General features: G+C 37.3%; 1 protein-coding gene across 1 annotated transcript in view; it reads left to right on the forward strand.

Moving 5' to 3' along the window:
- DLC1 (DLC1 Rho GTPase activating protein) overlaps positions 1-23,440 on the forward strand; it is a 419,579-nt gene that overhangs the window by 81,931 nt on the left and 314,208 nt on the right. Inside the window, exon 2 of the mRNA XM_052661289.1 lies at positions 21,307-21,456. Within this exon, the coding sequence (XP_052517249.1) occupies positions 21,307-21,456 (150 nt within the window). The remainder of the gene's footprint in view (positions 1-21,306; positions 21,457-23,440) is intronic.

The raw sequence follows: 23,440 nt of genomic DNA on the forward strand, positions 1-23,440 counted from the left end.
TCTTGATTTACTAATCTTAGACAGTTTTTTCATTGGTAAAAAAGCTATAAGCAACTAAAGTCCTTTCCAGCTCTAAATTGCTACTCATGGTCTGTTTGTTTCATAACTTCACCATGAAAATAACAGATTTTTATCACTAAGTACTATCCCATTTCCCTTGGGCTTCCCAGAAGAATGATACTGTGCTGTCTTAAACCCACCTTCTGAAAACAGAGAAAGTTACTTTTATTTGTTGTTTCAACCTTCATTAAATATATGTACTATATGTAAATGGGGCTTCCCAGGAGATGCTAGTCTTAAAAAGAGTGCAGGAAGGTAAGAGACATGAGTTTGGTCCCTGAGTCAGGAAGATCCCCTGGAGGAAAGCATGGCAGCCCACTCCAATATTCTTGCCTGGAGAATCCCATGGACAGAGGAGCCTGGCAGGGTATAGTCCATAGGTTCACAAAGAATTGGACATGACTGAAGTGACTTAGCATGCACGCACACATATTTATATATACCTCAAACCCAAATATTTTAAGCAAACTCAATCCCATTTTCAAGTGCTATTTAATGTTATTTTTAAAGTAACTTGCAAGCTTTATCAGTCACATTTTATTAATACTCTGTGCTTATTTGTGTTTACACAATTAGTAGCTAAATAATTACTACTGATTGTAGTAAGCAGTTAACTCCACAGGAGACTTGTATTATTGAATATGACCATTTGAGTTAAAAACCATCGAAACGTATGGGCCCTTTTCATGGGCCCATGGTTTATACAGAGAAAAGCTAGGCATATAGACAGAGACCCTCTTCAGTGTGCTGGAGAGATTCCCTAGGCAGAAATTTGGGTTAAGAGTTATGGCCATATTGGGATAGAAGAGGCATGTTTGGTTTCCTTATGCACAAGAGAAAAGCAAACAAACAGGTCTTAATGATCTCAGGGAATTGGAGGATGAGTAACCGCAATATTTTGGAAGTAAAAGGCTATTTTTCAAATGTCCCTTTCACTCCAAGAAATATTATACCACAAAGACGTTTTTGAGTTTTCACTGAGTCTTGTAAGGACACAAACAATGAGCCACTCTGCTGCCAGCGCGTGTTATCAGTGCCTCGGAGAAGTTCTCTTCAATTAAAAAGGAAAGTTCCCATAGTAGCTGTTTATGTTTTCTCTCTTTAGAAACTTTGACTCTGAGAGATTGACAGTACTATGTGGATGTTCACTAAAGACTGGAATTTTGTAGATAACTGATTATTAATTAATTGAAAGATACTTTTGAATCCTACTATTGTCAGTTTCTCTGCTAGGTCCTTCAGTGGTTACAGAGAAGCTTGAGTTCCCATCTCTTCTCATGTGGGTTTTAAAAATTAATTTGGGCATCTATATGTGCAGGAAATACTTGATAATATAAGGGAGCTACTGTGTTGCGCTATGCTTAGTTGGTCAGTTGTGTCTGACTCTTCGCGACCCTGTAGACTGACTAGCTATTTTTTTTCTAATTATTAATCATCAAAAAGAGATCAATGAAAGAAATATATGTGCTAAAAGTAAATGATCTACAACCTGGATTTTTTTCAACTTTCCTGAAGAACAATTGATAAATATATTTGTATATACTTGAGTATACAATATGATGATTTGATATTCATGTACGTTGTGGAATGATCACCAAAATCAGGATAATTGACACAGCTGTCACTTCACATAGTTAACTCGTGTGTGTGTGTGTGGCAAGAATACTTAAGATGTCCTCTCAGCAATTTTCAAGTATTAAGTACCACATTATTAACTATAGTCACCATGCTGTACACTGGAGTCTCAGAACTTATTCTTCTTCTAAGTGAAAATTTATGTACTTTCACCTATATTTCCCCATTTTCCCCTTCCCCACAGCTGCTGGCAAACACCATTCTTTTTGTTTCTATGAAATAAGTTATATTGAAAAGATTGTCTTTCCCCCATTGTGTGTTCTTGATCACCTTGTCAAATGTTAGTTGCCCATATAGTCATTGTTTCATCTCTGGGTTCTATTGCATTTCAGTGGAATCTTCCGGTTTTTATGTCAGTCCCATATGGTTCTGATTACTATAGACTTGGTATATACTTTGAAATTAGGAAATATGCCTCCAGTTTTGTTCTTTCTCAAGATTGCTTTAGCTATTCAGTCTTCTTTGATTCCGTATGAGTTTAGGATTGTTTGTTCTATTTTGTAAGAAACACCATTTGAATTTCAACAGGAATTGCACTGAATATGTAGATCCCTTTAGGTAACATGAATATTTTTATAGTATTAATTCTTCCAATTCAAAAGCATGTGATATCTTTGCAATTATTTTTATCTTCTTCAGTTACTTTCATCTGTGTCTTGTAGTTTTTAATGAACAGGTTTTTCATTTTTTTTGGTTAAATTTATTTTGAAGTATTTCATTGTTTCTGATGCTATTGTAAATGAGATAGCTAATTTCTCTCTCATATAGTTAATTGTTAATGCATAGATGCAACTGGTTTTGTATGTTGATTTTGTATCCTGCAACTTTGCTGAATTCATTTACTAGTCCTAACAGTAAGGCGTCTTTAGGGTTTAGTGGAGTCTTTCGGGTTTTCTATAAATAAAATTATATCACTTGGAAATAGAAATAATTTTACTTCTTCCTTTCTGATTTGAATGTATTTTATTTCTTTTCGTGGCCTAATTTTTATTGCTAGGACTTCCAGTACTACATTAAATAGAAGTAGTGAGAGTGGGCATCTTTGTCTTCTTTCTGATCTTAGAGGAAAAGCATTTAATTTTTGACAACTAAGTACGATGTTAGCTGTGGCCTTGTCATGTATGTCCTTTATTAAACATGATTGGTTGAAAGTTTTTATCATGAATTAGTGTTGAATTTTGTCAAATTCTTGTTCTACATCTATTGAAATGATAATATGATTTTTGTTCTTCATTCTGTTAGTGTAGTGTATCATAGTTATTTTTTTGCAAATGTTAAACCTTGCATCACAGGGATAAATCCCACTCGATCATGGTATAGGATCCTTTTAATGTGATCTTGAATTCAGTTCACTAATATTTTGCTGAGGATTTTTGCATCTAGGTTCATCAGAGACACTGATTTGTAATTTTCTTTCCTTGGAGTGTACTTTTTCGACATTGACATTTAGCATGATGCTGACCTTATGTCTTTCAAGTATTTCTTCCTCTTCACTTTTTGGAAGTATTTGAGGATTGGTATTAATTCATTTTCAAATATTTGGTAGAATTCACCAGTGAAACTGTCTTGTCCTGGGCTTTTATTTGCTGGGAGAGTTTTGATTGCTGATCTAATCTCCTTGCTCCTTTGTCTGTTCGTATTTTCTGACTTCACCATTTTGTCTTGGTATGTTGTCTGTTTCTAGAAGTTTAGCATTTATTCTAGCTATCTAATTTGTTGATATATATTTGTTCATAGTAGTGTCTTATAATTCTTAGAGTTCATAATTGTATTAATTTTAATCATCCCTCTTTTTTTCTTAGTCTAACTAAAAATGCTGGGAAAGATTGAGGGCAGGAGAAGATGGGGATGACAGAGGATGAGATGGCTGGATGGTGTCACCAATTCAATGGACATGGGTTTGGGTGGACTCTGGGAGTTGGTGATGGACAGGGAGGCCTGGCGTGCTGCAATCCATGGGGTCCCAGAGAGACACAACTGAGCCACTGAACTGAACTGAGCTAAAAATTTGTCACTTTTGTTTATCTTTTCCCCAAAACAGCTCTTTCTTTTGTTTATCTTTTGTATTGTCTTTCTGGTATCTATTTCATTTACATCTGCTCTCATCTTTATTATTTCTTTCCTTCTGCTAACTTTGGCTCAATTTGTTCCTTTTATTTTTTCCTTGAGGTATAAATTAGATTGTTTTTTCGAGATCTTTCTTTTTTCTTAAAGTAGGCACTTATTGCTATAATCTTCCCTCTTGGAATTGCTCTTGCTGCATTCTGTAAGTTTTGGTAGGTTGTGTTTACATTTTCATTTGTCTTGAAATATTCTTTTATTTACCCCTTTGCTCCCTCCCCGTTCTACCCCATCCCCCAATATGGGTATCCTTTCCAGATCTTTTTCATGCAGCTGTATGTGTATAGATATACAGAATTTTACTTTGGTGTGTGTGTGTGTGTGTTGGTGTGTGTGTATGTGTGTGCGTGCATGCGTGCACACACACACACACGGGTATGTTAGCATGTTCATTCAGTCTGTAAAGGATTTCAAGCGACAGGGTGTTTCTTTCTACCTTAATTTCTCCACCTAACAAACCCTCCTGAAGCACTTTCCCTATGAATAGTAGTGTTCTAAGTTCACTTGTGTAGGCGTTGCCCTGGACAAGGACACGAGTCTGAAGCACTTAGTGGGGGCTGATGGGCAGTTTTGTTCATTAAACAGTGGACCTTTGCTTGGGGCTGCATCTCTCCCAAAGGGCACAGTTTTCTAACTCAAACTGAAGTGCTGGGCAGGGTATTGTGGCTGTGTCAGTGCATGTGAATCTACGGCATATTTGGAACTACTGGGTACTTATCTAGGGAATTATGGTACCATAATTTTTACCCTAAAAATGTTTGTACTGATAGCCGCATAGGATATTTCCAGTTCTCTGGCCACTAGTAAAAAGAACTACTTAACAAATAGTATTGGGCATACAAATTTTTGACATAAATACAAGTAATTCTCTAGGTTAGTCATCTAAAATTAGAGTGCCAGGTTGAAGGATATGTCCTACTTTAATTTAAACACATTCTGCTGAATTGCCTTCCAAATAAGGTATAAACTTGTATTTCTGAAGACATGGTCAAGATATTATTTTTTCTTGACAATATGATACATGAAAAATAATAATTCTTATTCTTTACTTAATTTGCATTGTTTTGATTACCAGGGAAGCTTAGGATTTTATGTCATTATTAATTCTCCTATGAATAGTCTTTTGTATGTTTAGACCATTTTTACTAGGTTGCCTTTTTATAATTTCTTAATTTTCCATTACATATGACCCAGATTTTTTCTCAACTTGGCAATTGTCTTTTAACTTGTGCCAGGCTTTTCATTTGTTGAAAATTATACTGTGTCATGTTTCATAGAATATTTGAATTGTTTTGTTTTTAGGATATTTATGATTAATATGCCTTTCCTCTTGCAAGAGAATTTTAAAATCAATTTATATAATGTAAGTGAAATATGGGCTGGAAGAAGCACAAGCTGGAATCAAGATTGCCAGGAGAAATATCAATAACCTCAGATATGCAGATGACACCACCCTTATGGCAGAAAGTGAAGAGGAACTAAAAAGCCTCTTGAGGAAAGTGAAAGAAGAGAGTGAAAAAGTTGGCTTAAAGCTCAACATTCAGAAAACTAAGATCATGGCATCTGGTTCCATCACTTCATGGGAAATAGATGGGGAAACAGTGGAAACAGTGTCAGACTTTATTTTTGGGGTCTCCAAAATCACTGCAGATGGTTATTACAGCCATGAAATTAAAAGATGCTTACTCCTTGGAAGAAAAGTTATGACCAACCTAGATAGCATATTAAAAAGCTGAGACATTACTTTGCCAACAAAGGTCCGTCTAGTCAAGGCTATGGTTTTACCAGTGGTCATGTATGGATGTGAGAGTTGGACTGTGAAGAAAGCTGAGCACAGAAGAATTGATGCTTTTGAACTGTGTTGTTGAAGACTCTTGAGAGTCCCTTGGACTGCAAGGAGATCCAACCAGTCCATCCTAAAGGAGATCAGTCCTGGGTGTTCATTGGAAGGACTGATGCTGAAGCTGAAACTCCAATACTTTGGCCACCTCATGCGAAGAGTTGACTCATTGGAAAAGACCCTGATGCTGGGAGGGATTAGGGGCAGGAGGAGAAGGGGACGACAGAGGATGAGATGGCTGGATGGCATCACCGACTCGATGGTCATGACTTTGAGTAGACTCTGGGATTTGGTGATGGACAGGGAGGTCTGGCGTGCTGCGGTTCATGGGGTCGCAGAGAGTCAGACACTACTGAGCAACTGAACTGAACTGAAGTGAAATGTTTTTTAAAAAATAAAGATAAAGTAAAATTGACAAGATAAGGACAACTTTTAAGCCGAGAGGCACACAGTGTTTAATATATTATCTTTGTCTCTCTCTCTCTTTTTTTTTTTTTTTGGTGGGGCTTCCCTCGTAGCTCAGTTGGTAAAGAATCCGCCTGCAATGCAGGAGACCCCAGTTCAGTTCCTGGGTTGAGAAGATCCCCTGGAGAAGGGATAGGCTACCCACTCTAGTTTTCTTGGGCTTCCCCTGTAGCTCAGTTGATAAAGAATCTGCAATGCTGGAGACCTGGGTTTGATCCCTGGGTTGGGAAGATCCCCTGAAGAAGAGAACAGCTACCCAAACCCGTATTCTGGCCTGGGATTGCAAAGAATTGCTACTCAGTGACTTTCACTTTGTTTTTTGGTATATGTTTAAAGAAATTTATCAAAAAATGTTTTTTATCTATTTCTTTTCGGATTTTTCCTTATCTTTATTTTTACTTAATAATCAGCTCTCCACGTTCCATTAAAAATCACATGGGATTTTGGGTTAGACTACTTTGGATTTATAAATGAATTGGAGGGCAGTATTTCATTCAGTCAGTCAACTTTTATTGTGTGACAATAATATGTCTACCACTGCTCTAGATTCCTGGGTTGTATCAGTGAGCCAAGCAGGCAACAATTGCTACATTCTAGTGGTGAAAGATGATATACACAATATGTATATGTAATATATACAGAAGATGTGAAGCATGTTAGAATGTTCCTATTCAGAACCACGTATCTCCTCATTTGTTCAGTGTTCTTTTAGGTTTTTTTGGTGACATTTTTTGTTTTCTCTGTAAAAGTTCTTGATTTTTCTCATTCAGTTACTTCTAGATATTGTACGATTCTTTGTTGTTATTGTGATTTTTTTCTATTCCATTTTTTAAATGTTTAAAGACAGTGCACACGAATGCGTCGGTGTTTCTTTGCTGAACCAAATCCTTTTGTTGTTGTTGTTGTTCTAATAAGTTATCAGATGATTCTCTGAGATTTTTAAGGCACAAATTTTCTTCCTTTGTAATATAATCTTCACTGATTTGTTGTTGCTGCTATTGTTTTTGTTGTATCAGCCATAACTTCAAGTACAGTGTTGAATATAATTTGTGATAATGAGCATTTTTACTTTTTCTTAATATTGTAGGAATGTTTCCAATATTTACTCTAATTATCTGATACTCAGTTTTAATCAAGGTAAGAATGTTGCCTTTCAAAAAGTTGCTACTTGAGAGACTTTTTGTTTTGTTGTTGTTCTTTTTATCAAATCACTAATCATTGGTCTTAAATAGGCTTTCAGTGTTCAGTTCAGTTCAGTTGCTCAGTTGTGTCCTACTCTTTGCGACCCCATGAATCGCAGCACGCCAGGCCGCCTTGTCCATCACCAACTCCCAGAGTTCACTCAGACTCACGTCCATTGAGTCCGTGATGCCATCCAGCCATCTCATCCTCTGTCGTCCCCTTCTCCTCCTGCCCCCAATCCCTCCCAGCATCAGAGTCTTTTCCAATGAGTCAACTCTTCGCATGAGGTGGCCAAAGTACTGGAGTTTCAGCTTTAGCATCATTCCTTCCAAAGAAATCCCAGGGCTGATCTCCTGCAGAATGGATTGGTTGGATCTCCTTGCAGTCCAAGGGACTCTCAAGAGTCTTCTCCAACACCACAGTTCAAAAGCATCAATTCTTTGGCGCTCAGCCTTCTTCACAGTCCAACTTTCACATCCATACATGACCATTGGAAAAACCATAGCCTTGACTAGACGGACCTTAGTCAGCAAAGTAATGTCTCTGCTTTTGAATATGCTATCTAGGTTGGTCATAACTTTCCTTCCAAGGAGTAAGCGTCTTTTAATTTCATGGCTGCAATCACCATCTGCAGTGATTTTGGAGACCCCAAAAATAAAGTCTGACACTGTTTCCACTGTTTTCCCATCTATTTCCCATGAAGTGATGGGACCAGATGCCAGGATCTTAGTTTTCTGAATGTTGAGCTTTAAGCCAACTTTTTCACTCTCCTCTTTCGCTTTCATCAAGAGGCTTTTTAGTTCCTCCTCACTTTCTGCCGTAAGGGTGGTGTCATCTGCATATCTGAGGTTATTGATATTATGAATGCCTTTATGACATTTTTGGTGTATAGTTGCCATTGAACTATTCCCATAGGGAATTAATGGATTTCTTGTGGAATTACTCCAGGTCAGAATCTAATTTTTATTCTCATTTTTGTTTGAAGCCATAGAAATGGCTCTCTCTGTAACATATTTCAGTGTTCACATCTGAGGAACTTTCACAACACACTAGCATGGTCCTGTGCTACACCAACTGAATCAGAATTTGGTCAGTGGAGCCTTAGCATGTCAAAGTTTTCAGAGCTCTACAAGAATCCTTATAATCAGCCACTGCTGACTATTGCTCTCCTGTGTGTGTGTTCATGTGTGTGCTAAGTAGTTTCGGTCATGTCTGACTCTATGCGACTCTATGGACTGTAGCCTGCCAGGTTCAGAGGTTCTCAAGGTGTGGCTCCCAGCAGCAGTAGCAATAGCTGGGAACTTACTAAAAATGCAATGTTCTATCTCTGTCAGACACCTACAAGTCACTAGTTCTCTGTGTTTAGGAAGTTCTTCAGATGATGTTGATGTGCACTAATATTTAAGAACTCCTGATAGAGTTTGTTGTAGAGAGGACAGAAAGAAGGGAAAGGGGGAGAAAAGGAAGAGGAGGGGAGGAAAAGGGAGAAAAATGAAGAAAGGCGGGACAAAGGGAGAAGGAAGGGGAAGAAAGGAACAAATCATTAATGGGGTGGTTTATCTTCTAAATCTCTAGATTAATAGCAGTAAGATGGTGCCAGTCAATGCGTGACTGAGGCTACTTTTTAATCGACATGTATTCAACTCAGATCTCTCACTGCACGTGAATTTGCATGGGCAATATAGCCTTTTGGGTTACCTTTAGAATAGAAGAAAATGCCTTAAAGGACTGAATGTGTTAGTGGTTACTAATTCGGTAATAGGAAGCAAAGCTGAGTTGAATCAGGAGACTCAGAGTTTCCAGTTCTGCCATTAACTAAGTCTGTAGCCTTGGGAAAGTCTTAACTTGCCAAGGTTGTCATCACATGGGAAAAAAAATGAGAGGATTGGGCTAGATAAATAGTTCCCATACTTCTTCAATGTGAGGGCTCTTCATTAATGTCAGAAAAACCACAAACACACATAACATGATAGTTATAAAATATACGATGGCAAAAAATTTACTCTCTCATGGAAGATTTAGTACAAACAGTAACAATTTAAGTAAATTTGTAATCCTAAAAATACCACGAGAGTAGCCTTATGCATTTTTCACGTTTAATTTTGCTACTAAAGAGAAAACAAAGTGCCAATTCTTAGATTTACTTGGGATTATTATCTGAATAATATTCATATGCTTACTACTCTGAATAAGATACTGAGAAAATATTTCCATTCTTTGAAGTTGTATCACTAAACTTGAAAGGCAGTTAATGTTCATTCATTCAAGGAAAGAATCTTATGAAAAAGTTCTTCATTGGAGTGACGTTGAATTTGAAACCAAGGGGTTTCCTCTGATATACTCAGGCAAGGGAGAGGTGTTTTAAGCCAAAGGAGCATTATTACTGAGTCAAAAATAAGAGTTGCCAACAGATCCTCTTCAGAGGATGAATGAATTAACAAACTTTGGTACACTCAGTAGTGGAATCCTATTCAGCACTGAAAAGAAATGAACTATCTTAAATGCATATTACTAAGTGAAAGAAGTCAATGTGAAAAGGCTACATGCTGTATAATTCCAAGAAAATAAGGATCAGTGATTGCAGGGGTGAGGGGAGGGAGGGAGGGATGAGCAGACAGAGCACAGAGGATTTTTTAGGACAGTAAAAACACCCTGTAAGTTACCATATTGATGGATGCATGTCATTGTATGGTTGTTCAAACCCACAGAGTGTACAGTACCAAGCGTGAATCCTGAAGTAAACTACGGACTTTGAGTATGATGTGTCAATATAAGTTCATCAGCTGTAACAAATGTTCCATCTGGTGGGGAACGTTAACAATAAGGGAGGCTTTGTGTGTGCATGCCTGTGTTCATGTTTGTGTATGTGCGTTGGAGGGGCAGGGAGGGTAAAGGGTATATGGGACATATCTGTACCTTCCTTCCAATTTTGCTGTGAATCTAAAACTGCTCTTAAAAAATAAACGAATAAAGGCTTAAAACTCAAAAAAAAAATTGAGTTGTCAGATAAAATACAGAATTCCCAATTACATTTGAATTTCAAATAAACAACAAAACATGTTTAGAATAAGTATATCCCATACAGTACTATCTCACTGAATATTTGGGACTTTACTAAAAATATATATTTTTTGTTTATCTGAAATTCAAATGTAATTTTTGTTGGCTAAATCTGGTAATCTTAGTTGCAAATGAGAAAGAACATGGCATATTTGAGAACCCAAAAGTTCTGTGCTTCTAGTACAGTATTTCCTAAAATATAGTATGGTTTATGTGAGGTTATATCAGATAGTATAAGGATTTTTTATTTTAATAATTTTGTCATTTTATAGAAAAAATATAAGAAATAAAAAATTTTCATTTTTATTTTATGCAGCATTATATATTACAAATTCATTGTTTCAGCTGAGATATATATGATTGACATATAACATATTAGTATCAGGTGTAAATAGTAATGATGTGACTTTTGTATATATTGCTAAATCATCACTACATCGAAGCCTAGTTAACTTTTAGCATTACACATAGTTACAATTTTTTTGTAATGAGACCTTTTGCGATCTACTCTTAGTAACTTTCAAATACACAGTGCAGTATTACTAATGGAGAGTGTTATAAAGCACACTCCGTGACTTTTATTTTATAACTGCAAGTTTGTACTTTTTGACCCCCTTCACCCACTTTTCCCACCACATCCCCAACAAGCCTACCGCTAGTAAGCACCAATCTCTTCTCTGTATCTATGAGTTCAGTTTTTGTTTTTGTTTGTCTGTTTGTTTTAGATTCCACATTTGAATGAGATCATATAGTAGTTTTCTTTCTCTGTCTGATTTATTTCTCTTGGTGTAATACTGTCAGGGTCCATTCATGTTGTCACCAATGGTAGGATTTCATTCTTATTTATGGCTGAATAATATTCCATTGTTCGTTTTCTCTATTTTCTTTACTCATTCATCCATCATTGGACTTTTCACTTGCCTCCATATCTTAACTATTTAAATAACACTGCAATGGATATAATGATACATTTATCTTTTCCAGTTAGTATTTTTGTTTTCTTCAGATAAATACTTAGAAGTGGAATGGCTGGATCAATTTCTTTATTTTTTGAGGAACCTCTGTACATTTTTCCATAGTGGCTGTACCAGTTGACATTCCCATCAACAGTGAACAAAGGTTTCCTTTTCTCTATATCCTCACCAGCACTTATTATTTCTTATCTTTTTCATAATAGCCATTCTGACAACTATCTGTGAAGAGATATCTGATGTTTTTTTGATTTGCATTTCTCTGATAACTCGTGATGTTGAGCACCTTTTCATGTATCTGTTATCTCTACATCTTATTTGAAAAAAAAGTCTATTTAGATCCTAAAAGTGCATTAAATTTTTTTTTATTGAAATACAATTGCTATACAGTATTGTGTTAGCTTCTGCTGTACAGCAAATGCAGTTATACATATACATAAATCCCCTCTTTGTTAGCTTTCCTTCCCATTTAGGTTGGAAATGCATTTTTAACTGTGAAATGTTAAGTCTACCTAAAGAAAAATATCAAGAAGTATACAGTTGTCCTCAGAATGATTGAATTTGAGGAACACTGGGCAGGATCAGAAAGTGCTGAGAGGTAAAATTAGAAAAGTAGACAGAAGTTAGGTCCATACAGGACTTTTCTTCTAAATTAAGTCATGTATTTTTCTGGAAAAGAAATAAATTTTTATCTATGCCTTTCTTTGTTATCTACATCTAAGGAAAGATCATCATAATACTCTTGGAAATAATTGATGGAATTTTAATGTTAAGTAGATGTTTTCCTTATGTTTTCAAACCAGAATAAGTCCTGTATCCTTTAATATATGAGCTAGCAAAGAGCTTCTGAGAATTGTAAACAAAACAACAACAACAAAAACTACAGGGATTTGCAGGTTATCGTGTAGGCTGATGACACAGAACACAGAATAATCCATAAAGGCGGATTTTGTGTCTAAATAAATACATACATTAATTGACCTTGAATGTCAATCTAAAGCTTTAGCACTTAAAGTGAAAACTGGTTACAGAATGCTTACCAAATTATTTAGCTAGAAATTATATCCCAACCAAAAATGAGCCTTTAAAGCCAGTGGAGGAAGTCATCCTGAGATTCCCCTGGGATAGAGTGGAATTGCTGCCCACACACCTCTCTCCTGGTTCACACTTGCCACTTCTAAGCACTCCTAAGGACCTGCTGCATAAATGTCCTTGGAAACAATTTAGGAGACTGTGTAGGAAATTTACAAAGTCTGGGCTAAGAAATGCTCCATTTGAAGCCTCACTGAAGTTTAAAAATTGTGCAAATGTGTGACCAATTTTTTTCACATCCCTTTTAAATGGGAGGGGAGATTAATAGAGAGTGAACTCCTGCACAATTGCACTCATCTCACATGCTAGTAAAGTAATGCACAAATTATCCAAGCCAGGCTTCAGCAATACGTGAACCGTGAACTTCCAGATGTTCAAGCTGGTTTTAGAAAAGGCAGAGGAACCAGAGATCAAATTGCCAACATCTGCTGGATCATTGAAAAAGCAAAGAGAGTTCCAGAAAAACATCTATTTCTGCTTTGTTGACCATGAAAACCTTTGACTGTATGGATCACAATAAACTTCGGAAAATTCTGAAGAAGATGGGAATACTAGACCACCTGACCTGCCTCTTGAGAAACCTGTATGCAGGTCAGGAAGCAACAGTTAGAACTGGACATGGAACAACAGACTGGTTCCAAATAGGAAAAGGAGTACGTCAAGGCTGTATATTGTCACCCTGCTTATTTAAATTATATGCATAGTACATCATGCGAAATGCTTGGCTGAATAAAGCACAAGCTGGAATCAAGATTGCCAGGAGAAATATCAATGACCTCAGATATGCAGATGACACCACCCTTATGGCAGAAAGTGAAGAACTAAAGAGCCTGTTGATGAAAGTGAAAGAGGAGAGTGAAAAAGTTGGCTTAAAGCTCAACATTCAGAAAACGAAGATCGTGGCATCCGGTCCCATCACTTCATAGCAAATAGATGGGGAAACAGTGTCAGACTTTATTTTTCTGGGCTGCAAAATCACTGCAGATGGTGATTGCAGCCATGAAATTAAAAGACGCTTACTCCTTGGAAGAAAAGTTATGACCAACCTAGACAGCATATTAAAAAGCAGAGACATTACTTTGCTGACTAAGGTCCATCTAGTCAAGGCCATGGTTTTTCCAGTAGTCATGTATGGATGTGAGAATTGAACTATAAAGAAAGCTGAGCACTGAAGAATTGATGCTTTTAAACTGTGGTATTGGAGAAGACTCTTGAGAGTCCCTTGGACTGCAAGGAGATTCAACCAGTCCATTCTAAAGGAGATCAGTCCTGAGTGTTCATTGGAAGGACTGATGCTGAAGCTGAAACTCCAATACTTTGGCCACGTGATGCAAAGAGCAGATTCATTTGAAAAGACCCTGATGCTGGGAAAGATTGAGGGCAGGAGGAGAAGGGGACGACAGAGGATGAGATGGTTTGATGGCATCACCAACTCAATGGACATGAGTCTGAGTAAACTCTGGGAGTTGGTGATGGACAGGGAGGCCTGGTGTGCTGCAGTTCATGGGGTCGCAAAGAGTCGGACATGACTGAGCGACTGAACTGAACTGAACTGAACACAGACACTTAATATAATGCTACAATGTACATATCAGTTAAAAGATTCCTTGTAGCAACTTTAAATGAAAGTGATATTTATCTCTATCATCTAATATTAAAATGATATTAGCATATGTTATTATTCCTTAAAGATAACATACAAAGATTTTGTGGTTGAACAGATTATATCTGGCAAGTGGGAGATAGTAGTTGTGTTTTTTTTATTACCTCTGTTTACCTTTATTACCAATCTGCATAAATTTTATCTCAAAGTGCACCTGAATAAAAATTAAGGCTGACTTATTAAACTTGCCTAGAAATTCTGGCATAAAATAGTTACATTATTTTTAGCTTCTGCCAGTCAACTCAGATGAACATCTTCACTGCTTCTGAAGAAACAATGATTTAATCACTTTCTGATTCTTCAAGCAGGATATTATGTTAAGAAAGGAAAGTCTAGAATGAGGAATTTATTGTCAAATGAAATTTATAACACTAATATGAGATTTCATACTAGTCCAGCTGGCTTTAGATCAAATAATTCAGAGTGAAGCTGAGCCAAGCTTTTTGCTGAAAGGTCTCTTTCTTTTACGGGTGAGCAAGGAGTATTAGCAGCCTAGAATAGCCAGTAAGATGTGTATGGAATCAAAGACAGTGTAGAGGCCAGAACCTTGGCTTGTGAATCAGGAAGTCTTAATTCTATTCCTGGCCTAGCCTTTAATTTATTATGCCTGTCTATGGGATGCCACAACTCATTGACAAGCAGAACATTCAGGCAGTGCTTAATTTGCTGAGCCAAATATCTACTATTTGGAAGCATCCGGGTATTTCATTGAATTTTTTGGTTCCCTTCCAAATGCTTGGCATAAGGAAAACAGAGGCTGTGCAGCTCTAAGGGAGCCACCCTTTGCTCTGGACCTCATGTTTGCCCAGTCTGTGAAATGTCCAATAACTTACACATCATCCCCGCTCCCTGTGCATGTGCTGTGTTCTGTGCTGTTCAATAAAGAGCCTTTCGATAAAGAGAGAGGGTCAGAATTATCTTCCTCAGAGGGGAGGAAAGAGGGGTCATAGAAGCTCCCATTCAAAGGATTCCAGTTCATGACCCTGGAGAGAATGATCTCCTGAAATCTCTGTTTATCTCCCCTGATACCATTGTGATCAAAGTGACTTCACTGCCCAGGGACTAAGTAGCTCAAGGGAGTAAAGAAGGAGCTCTTTCCAATTGCCCAATTAACACCGTGTGGCTTGGCCATCTTAGGTTTTGACAACAAATCAAATTGAAAGGAGGTTTTTCTCGTAATTTGCCTAAGTATACACTGACTTGTGTTTGAAAAAGAAACAACTGGAAATCTGTTCCACAGCAGCTATGTACATTATCTATACCTTGACAACAGCTGGTTATAGTCTCAAGACAACAGGATGTTTCTGTTCTTAGCAGGACACAGGCACATACTGGGAGAAAGAGACATATATCACATGGTTGACTCAAGGTCAGTGCACAGTCAAAAAAATCCTTCTCATTAAAAAAGCAGTTTGAGACTATCCCGTTAAGAATAGCCTGTTCATGTTCTAAACAGGCACTTAATTCTTAGGCTGTGTTAAAGAGGGTATACAGAACATGGAGAAATACTTGCCTTCTCTGTCTTCATGGTCAGAAAACATGTAAAGTAATATATTTAATCCTTGGTACCAACCATTAGTTGGGTCACTGATAGAACTATGTCATATCCGGAGAAGAGTAAACAGAACTAATAATGATTTGAAAACATTATAATTATGTTTTCATATATATATAAACAATATAACAGAAATAATTAAAGGAACTGAGAATGATTTACCATGAAAAAGAAAATGGGTGCAACATAGTTTTTCAAATATTTGAGAGGCTGTTTCATGGAACAGGCTTTACTTAGGCTGTCTAGTTCTGGAGGGAGAAACTGGGAAGGTAAAGGAAGGCAGAATCTGTCTCTATAACATTTCTAAATGGCAGAGGATGAGATGGTTGGATGGGATCACCAACTCAATGAACATGAACTTGGGCAAACTCAGGGAGATAGTTAGGGACAGGGAGGTCTGGCATGCTGCAGTCCATGGGGTTGCAAAGAGTCAGACACGACTTAGCAACTGAACAACAACAGCATTTCTAAAACTTACGCTGTAAAAATACGAAAGCAGTAGCTTCCTAGGAGACGAGGCAGTGCCTGCAGTAGACGCTCAATAAACATATCCTGAATGATTGTTAAATAAAGCATAAAGAATTGGACCAGATGCTTCAAAGATATCTTGTAATAAATTGTGGTCATTGGCGTTCTTCCAAAACATAGTTTCTATATGTTAGAAAGAATATAAACCAGGGTGTGGGAGTTGGAAGAGAGTACACATGATGTGGAAATGATTACTAAACTAATCATGGAAGGAAGGCAAAGTGGAGACTAGGGCAAGGCACAGCGAGAGCCAGTTCTAGGCCTGTCAATTTACCAACAGAAATGTGACCTGGACCTAAAACTCGCTGGAATCACTTTCCTCATCTGCAAAGTCAGAACATTGGTACCAATACCACTGTCCTGGACCTGTAGGTTTCAGAAGTCTTAGGTGTTGAATGAAGTACCCAAGGGACATAATGAGTAACCTAAAGAAATGAATTTGACTTACTTAAGTAAAAATACAAATAGATATGCTCATGATAATACATTTCAGGGAGTTTTGCAAACATAGATAAGGGATAATACCAAGAAGGTAGATAAAGGAGCCACTACCAGAAAAAAAGAGAACCTTCCAGAAGGTCATTAAATTTAAACCTACAATATATGCTGAACTCTACCTGGGCAATGGAAGCAAATATCAGGGAGAGTAAATAAAATGCATTATTTCAATATATGATTATGTTGACTACACCTTCATTACAGCTGTTGGTTTAATTGTCAATATTTCCATTCAAGTCAGATTCTAAGAATGATTCTCTGTCCTACTGGTCGCCGCTCCTAGTGTGTGTGTTGGAGCCCCTGTGCATTACCTCGCCACAGACCAAAACTGCATTCAGTAATGTCTAGCTGGGAGCTTGAAATTGGCCATGGATGTGTTTACACTACAGAAAAGTCGGCACACACTACAAATTAGGGCTTTCTTTTTATTTGGAGATCCAGTTGCTAAAGATTTTCTGACATATCACTGCCCACTCACTCCCTACTTCCAAGAAACAGGATCCCTAAACAGTTACTTCTTTTTCACTTTGATCGCAAAATGTATAGAACTTGATTATTAAAATTTCTATTATTCCCTTATAATCACTGTAACGTGGGACCTCAGCAGAAAAAAAACGACTATGGTTAGAACTAGAAGAATCATCTTCAGTTCAGTTCAGTCACTCAGTCGTGTCCGACTCTTTGCGACCCCATGAATCGCAGCACGCCAGGCCTCCCTGTCCAGCACCAACTCCCGGAGTTCACTCAGACTCACGTCCATCAAGTCGGTGATGCCATCCAGCCATCTCATCCTCTGTCGTCCCCTTCTCCTCCTGCCCCCAATCCCTCCCAGCATCAGAGTCTTTTCCAATGAGTCAACTCTTCACATGAGGTGGCCAAAGTACTGGAATTTCAGCTTTAGAATCATTCCTTCCAAAGAAATCCCAGGGCTGATCTCCTTCAGAATGGACTGGTTGGATCATCTTAGGATAAACTAAACTGTTTCACCTGTATTAGTTGTGTGGCATTGCTGGACATAAAATGTGATGAGATTCCAAAAATGTTTGGTTGTCAAAATGTGGCAAGAACTCTGAAAGTTTGAAAAACAACTCATTTGCTTATGTCCTGCCTGTGGCCCCACTACACGAAGAATAAAATTGACCTCCTTACAGTGACCTTCGTAACAGAATACAGCTTGGCTCCTGCTTATAGGCAGCCTCATTTTGTCCTAGCACCCATTCACTCTCCCACTCACTTTCCCTCTCCTGGCTTTCCTAACCTTTTTTTCACTTCCTCTTGTTCACCAAACTTGTTCTCACCTCAGCGTCCTCATCACTCTCCACCCTGCATAGGCCACTGATTTCCAGGTTCTACTACCCTCTGTTCTCCTCCTCCTCCCTTCCCTCCCCGCCTCACACCCTCCCTTCCTTCCTTATTTCTCTCTTTGTCTCTCTCCATTTCTATCTTTGTCTCTCTCTCCTCTACCTCATTTTTTTTTCATCCTCATCATGATTTACTCTCACTTTGGCAGAAAGCTCTTCTCTGACCACACTTCACCAGATGGGACACTTCCCCTGCAGTTACTGTATACCTCATTACCCTATCTATTTTCTTCTTACCCTTGTTCCTATCAGAAACTATGTATATGAATTTTTTTACTTTCCGTATGTCTTCTCATGTTGACTATAATATTGAAGACAGCAGAGATTTTCTATCTCTTATTCACTGATGAACGTTTTGTTCCCTTTCACAGAACAGTTGTGACTGCAGGGAAGATGGGAGGGGAGAAAATTTCACATCTTGGCTTTGATTTAAGGGGATTAAGTTACTGAAATACATAGAACTAAGGCAGCCTCGCTCATTAAGAAGTTCCTCTTCCCCTGGCCTGTAGTGACAGCATGAAATGAAAGCTCTGCTGTAGAGTTCAACCTTGCCAGAATCTGCAAACACACAGCTTTGTTTTCAGACATGAGCTATTTGCTGGAGTTTAGCCACGGACATATGAAAAGTTAGAACTTTGCAAAATATTCATACTTGAGCTTTTAACAACAAGGACACAAGATTTATCCAAAGCATCTGATCTGTGGCCAACTCTATTTTGTGATGTTTAATGTATAATGCTTGATGCTAGTCTGTACACTTTACATTTCAGGCTGAACGCTGTAATAGATGATAAACAAGGAAGCATCCATGAATGAAAGGGAAATGCAATAAGCTTATTTCTCTGAAGAAATATCTTAGACCAAGGCTGCTTGATTTTATTCTTTTGGCAGGTCATTTAAAATAATTCGATGCTCAGCCCATAGACTTGAAAAAGTTTTTAAGCACAATCTCAGCATCCAGTTAATACAAATTGTTTCTAAGTCTACTGTTGATAGGTAGGATAGCTTCAGGGTATTCTGTTTTATCCAACGTTAACTTAGTAGCTGGAAAAATATCAAGACATATTTTCTAACACTCCAGGAAATGTTATTTCACTGGCTTCTATTGATTTCATTAATATTTTTATTCCTGTAAAAGTGTTGCATATGCAGTGTAAAACTTGATTCTGTGTCTGCCTGGTGGTAAAACCTCATCTTTATGCTTGAGGATGTTATGACTGGTGAATGAAAGACAATCACACAAAAACATATGTGAACACAGAGATATGTAAAGAACATTACCTTGACAAACGAAAGTTTGGTTTAAATGAGAAGGAAATTATATAAGCAAATACATTGAGGGAGTAATTAAGGAGATTTTGAGTCTTCTCTTCAGGCAGATCCTTCCATTTTGTGTATTATTTAAAGAGAATTAAAAATTTTTAATATTTCTGGGACTCTATTTTAAAGTATAAGCAGGGTTTTACTATAAATAACATTTAAAAAAATATAACAAAGTTCGGTAGCATTGAGGAATATGATGTAGGGTAACATTCAGATCTGTTTGCAAATATCCTGGCCCTTCTTAAGCACAATGAAACTTTATGATCACAAAAGTTCTGTAATTCTCTGTCAAAGCCTCATTAACTGTTTAGACAACACAGATGATGGCAGGAAACTGAAGAAATAATTCAGTATAGTACTCTGAGGGAATTAACATAACTCAGAAAAATTCTTAATGTATTCTCAAAATGAATGACTTTATGGAAGTAGGACTAAGCCTTTCAGTTTGACATTAAACTTTCAACCAAGCACAGTTTCAGCTTACCCAAATAATTTCTTAATGGTAGCTGAATTAATGATCTTTTGATCAACTTAATCTAATAAACCAATTATTTGACTTGTGAAAAATAGTTTTTGTTAATATTAACAGTCTACTTTACCTGTTTGAAGTACAGAGACCTCTATGGCATTAGATGACTCCATGCAATTACCCTAGTCCTTGTTCTTTGGGGTCGGCCCTAATGGTGATTAGGGAATTTAGGGTGATTAAAAGAAAAAGTCCAAAAACAAAATCAAAGATCTGATTCAAGCAGTCACCTCACTCATGTCACTACTCATCCATCCCCTTAGCGAAACCTCCTGACTACTCCCTGGTACCCACACCCTTCAGGCTTTCATCACAGTAGAGTTTCCCTTTGAGGTCACTGCTGACGGTCCTTTCAAAGCTGATTTCACCCAGGTAAATATCTCAGACAGATGAGAAAATGGCAACATGAGTCACAAATGACGTTTACCTCCAAAGGGCTGTTCCTGAGACCATGACACCTCTCAATAGGTCTTGCTTCTAAGGAAACTCACAGTGCTTTCATGTTTTGTTTTTTTAATTTTGTTTACTCTTACTCTGCCCAACCCTGATACTTTGCACATTACAGGACATTTTAAAGTTTCCTAATAGTAATGGCTTGAACACACAAGAATAGTAAACAGTCATGTGCAAATAACTCTGTATGGTCAGTGAGAAGCTTAACTATTTTTATAAGAAAAAGTATTTACATAAATATATGTCTATGTTATAGAGAATTCAAAGTAAGTAATCACAATTCATGTGATTGTAGAGGCTTTTTTTTTCAAAATTGGGTGAAAGAAGGTTGAAAATGAATATTGGCTTATTAAGCATTACAATATTGTAAAGTAATTAGCCTCCAATTAAAATAAATAAATCTATATTAAAAAGAAAAATAAAATTTAAAAAAAAGAAATTAATATTGGCAATAACATAGCTTGAAAAAGCAGTAAGTGGCAACACACAAAAAACAAAACAAAACTTTTTGCCTTATTTGATTCTTTTCCAATTTTTTTTTACTGTACTCAGAAATAGTCATCCAAAAATATTATCTTGTATTCATCCTTAAAACCTGAAAACAATTATTAGTATGTTATAAATGATTTGTGTGTATAACTGATTTGACAAAAAAGAATAAATCTACAACTTTTCCCAAGAATAATCTGAAAATAGTAAATGTATCAGTATCATAGATGTTATGCCTCTTTTTCATTGTGCCTTGCTCTAGAAAACATATATTTAATATTCCTGTAAAAATGCCTTCTTGGCAGGAGGTCGGTATTTTCCCAGTGAACAGTCCACTGATGGTACAGAATAGAACGTTCCCGCCCCCTTAAATAGAAGACTGCATATTACTGTGTCCTTTGTGTCCCATTGAAGAACAGGGAACTTTTTAGTCTTTCCAAGAAACGGCCTTTCAGATTGAGTAACGGCGTGCTCTGTTCCTCAGGAAAGAAGAGAAGATCGAGATAGGGCACGACTAGACTCGATGGTGCTGCTGATCATGAAGCTGGACCAGCTCGATCAGGACATTGAGAACGCCCTCAGCTCCAGCTCCTCTCCGTCCAGCACACCAACCAGCCTGCGGCGGCAAGTCCCTGTGAGCTTCCCACCTCCCGCTTCCCACATGTGAATGTGTCCCTGCACCTATAGAGGCCCTCTTGAGAATGAAACATCTTGGATGGCCCAATCCACCCCCATGTGACCCTGATAGTGTTCCATAAACATCACTCAAATCATTCTAGGCTTCACGCAGAGTCCATCAGAGACGTGTGTGATCCAAAAGAAAATGGTTATTATTAGACAGGAGAGAGGGTCACTTTGGGAAGTTACTTTGCTTCCTAGTGATCAAATTCTCTTCATTGCTGTTGTTTCCCTCATTGTCAGTCTTCTCTGATATGTTGTAAACACCTTTAGCGATGCTCTATTTATCTTGTTTAGTATTTTATTTCCAGTTTCCCACAAATTTACACTGAATATAGAAGATGGTTAATAAGTATCTGTGGATGAATGGATGAATGATTGGATGGATAGATGAGTGGGCAAGTAGATGGACGGATGGGTAGGCACGTGGATGGATGGAAGAATGAATGCTGATTGAAGTAACTCAGCATATTACAAGAAAGAATTTACCTGAAGTCAACTTGAGAACACTCTAAAATTCACTCAGTGAAAGATAATGAATAGGACAGAGGTGAAAACTTTATTCTACTGTGCATTAATTTCATATAAGATAGACTCTCTTGTGAGAGTCTAACACCCAAGATAAAATTTAGAAGACATATATGCCAAAATGTCTATATACTTCACATATTTAATATTATGTTCATATTAAATGGCTTAGTTTTTGCATATCTAGCAAAAGTGATGGTAGAATTTACTTGTAATTAAGCCATGGACCCCTTTTGAGAACCTACCAAAATAGAACTATTCTGTATCAAATTATTTTGTATAGTTCTACTATTGATTATGAAGTTATTCAAGACTTATTCTGACTGTGGTACAGAATATTTCACAGAAAATAAGCAAGTTAAATTAGTAGCTAACCTTAGTATATATGAATGCATTACATAGTGTGCATTACGTATGCTAACACATTCCTTCCTTATAACATTGTTCAGAGTAAAAAGAATAGAAAAGTTAGTAATTGTATGTATAAGAGCCATGTCATTCAACCACTATCCCATACTTCTTTTCATAGCTGACTATTATGGGAATCTGATACCTTGAGTAAAAAGCAATTTTAATTTAAAAATGAAAAAAAATTATGACATTAAATACTTCAGTCTAGACCTAGAAAGCCAATAGAAATGACATTTTTCTTCTTGTTTGTAACCTTCTGGATAATTTTTCCTTATCCTTCAGGATTCATCTCAGATGTTTTCTTTACAGTGAAGAAGGGAGAAGGAGAAGGGAAGTCACTCAGTCGTGTACGACTCTTTGCGACCCCATGGACTGTAGCCTACCAAGCTCCTCCATCCATGGGATTTTCCAGGCAACAGTACTGGAGTGGGTTGCCATTTCCTTAAGTCTTCCCTAAATCTCCATACGTCTTCCCAGACAGAATCACTTACTCCTCCCCTGGTGCCACAGTGTCTCACACATACTTCAGTAGGACAGACATCCAAGTGAAGGAAACACAACCAGAGTAGCCTCCTGAAGACCATCAAGAAGGGTGTTTTAACCTTGTTTACAGATGAAAGGTGCAGAGAAGCTTCATGCTTATTTTCACCATTTCACTTTGTGCTCATTTTCATCATTTTCAATAAATGTAAAGCCCTACTTTTCAATAGGAGAGGCTTCTCAGTACTTTTTTGCCATTAATGTACATGTGGGATACATTTTCTCTTTTAAAGTTTTCTGTTGTGAATTGCTAATCTCTCCCTATCTCTTTAATGGTTGTTCTTTTCCTTCTATATTGACCTTTCCTCAGTACTAGGTATTTAGGGAAAAAAAGCACAGCACAGATTTCTGCTAAATAAAACTCCATATTATTGTCTCCAGCTCAGAGAGCAAAACAGCCCTTACCTGCTACATGTGGTTCTTTGTTGGAAGGTAAAGACAATACCAAACAAGAGCTAAGG

This window comes from Budorcas taxicolor, chromosome 24 (assembly GCF_023091745.1).
Source record: "Budorcas taxicolor isolate Tak-1 chromosome 24, Takin1.1, whole genome shotgun sequence".
NCBI classification, from domain to species: Eukaryota; Metazoa; Chordata; class Mammalia; order Artiodactyla; family Bovidae; genus Budorcas; species Budorcas taxicolor.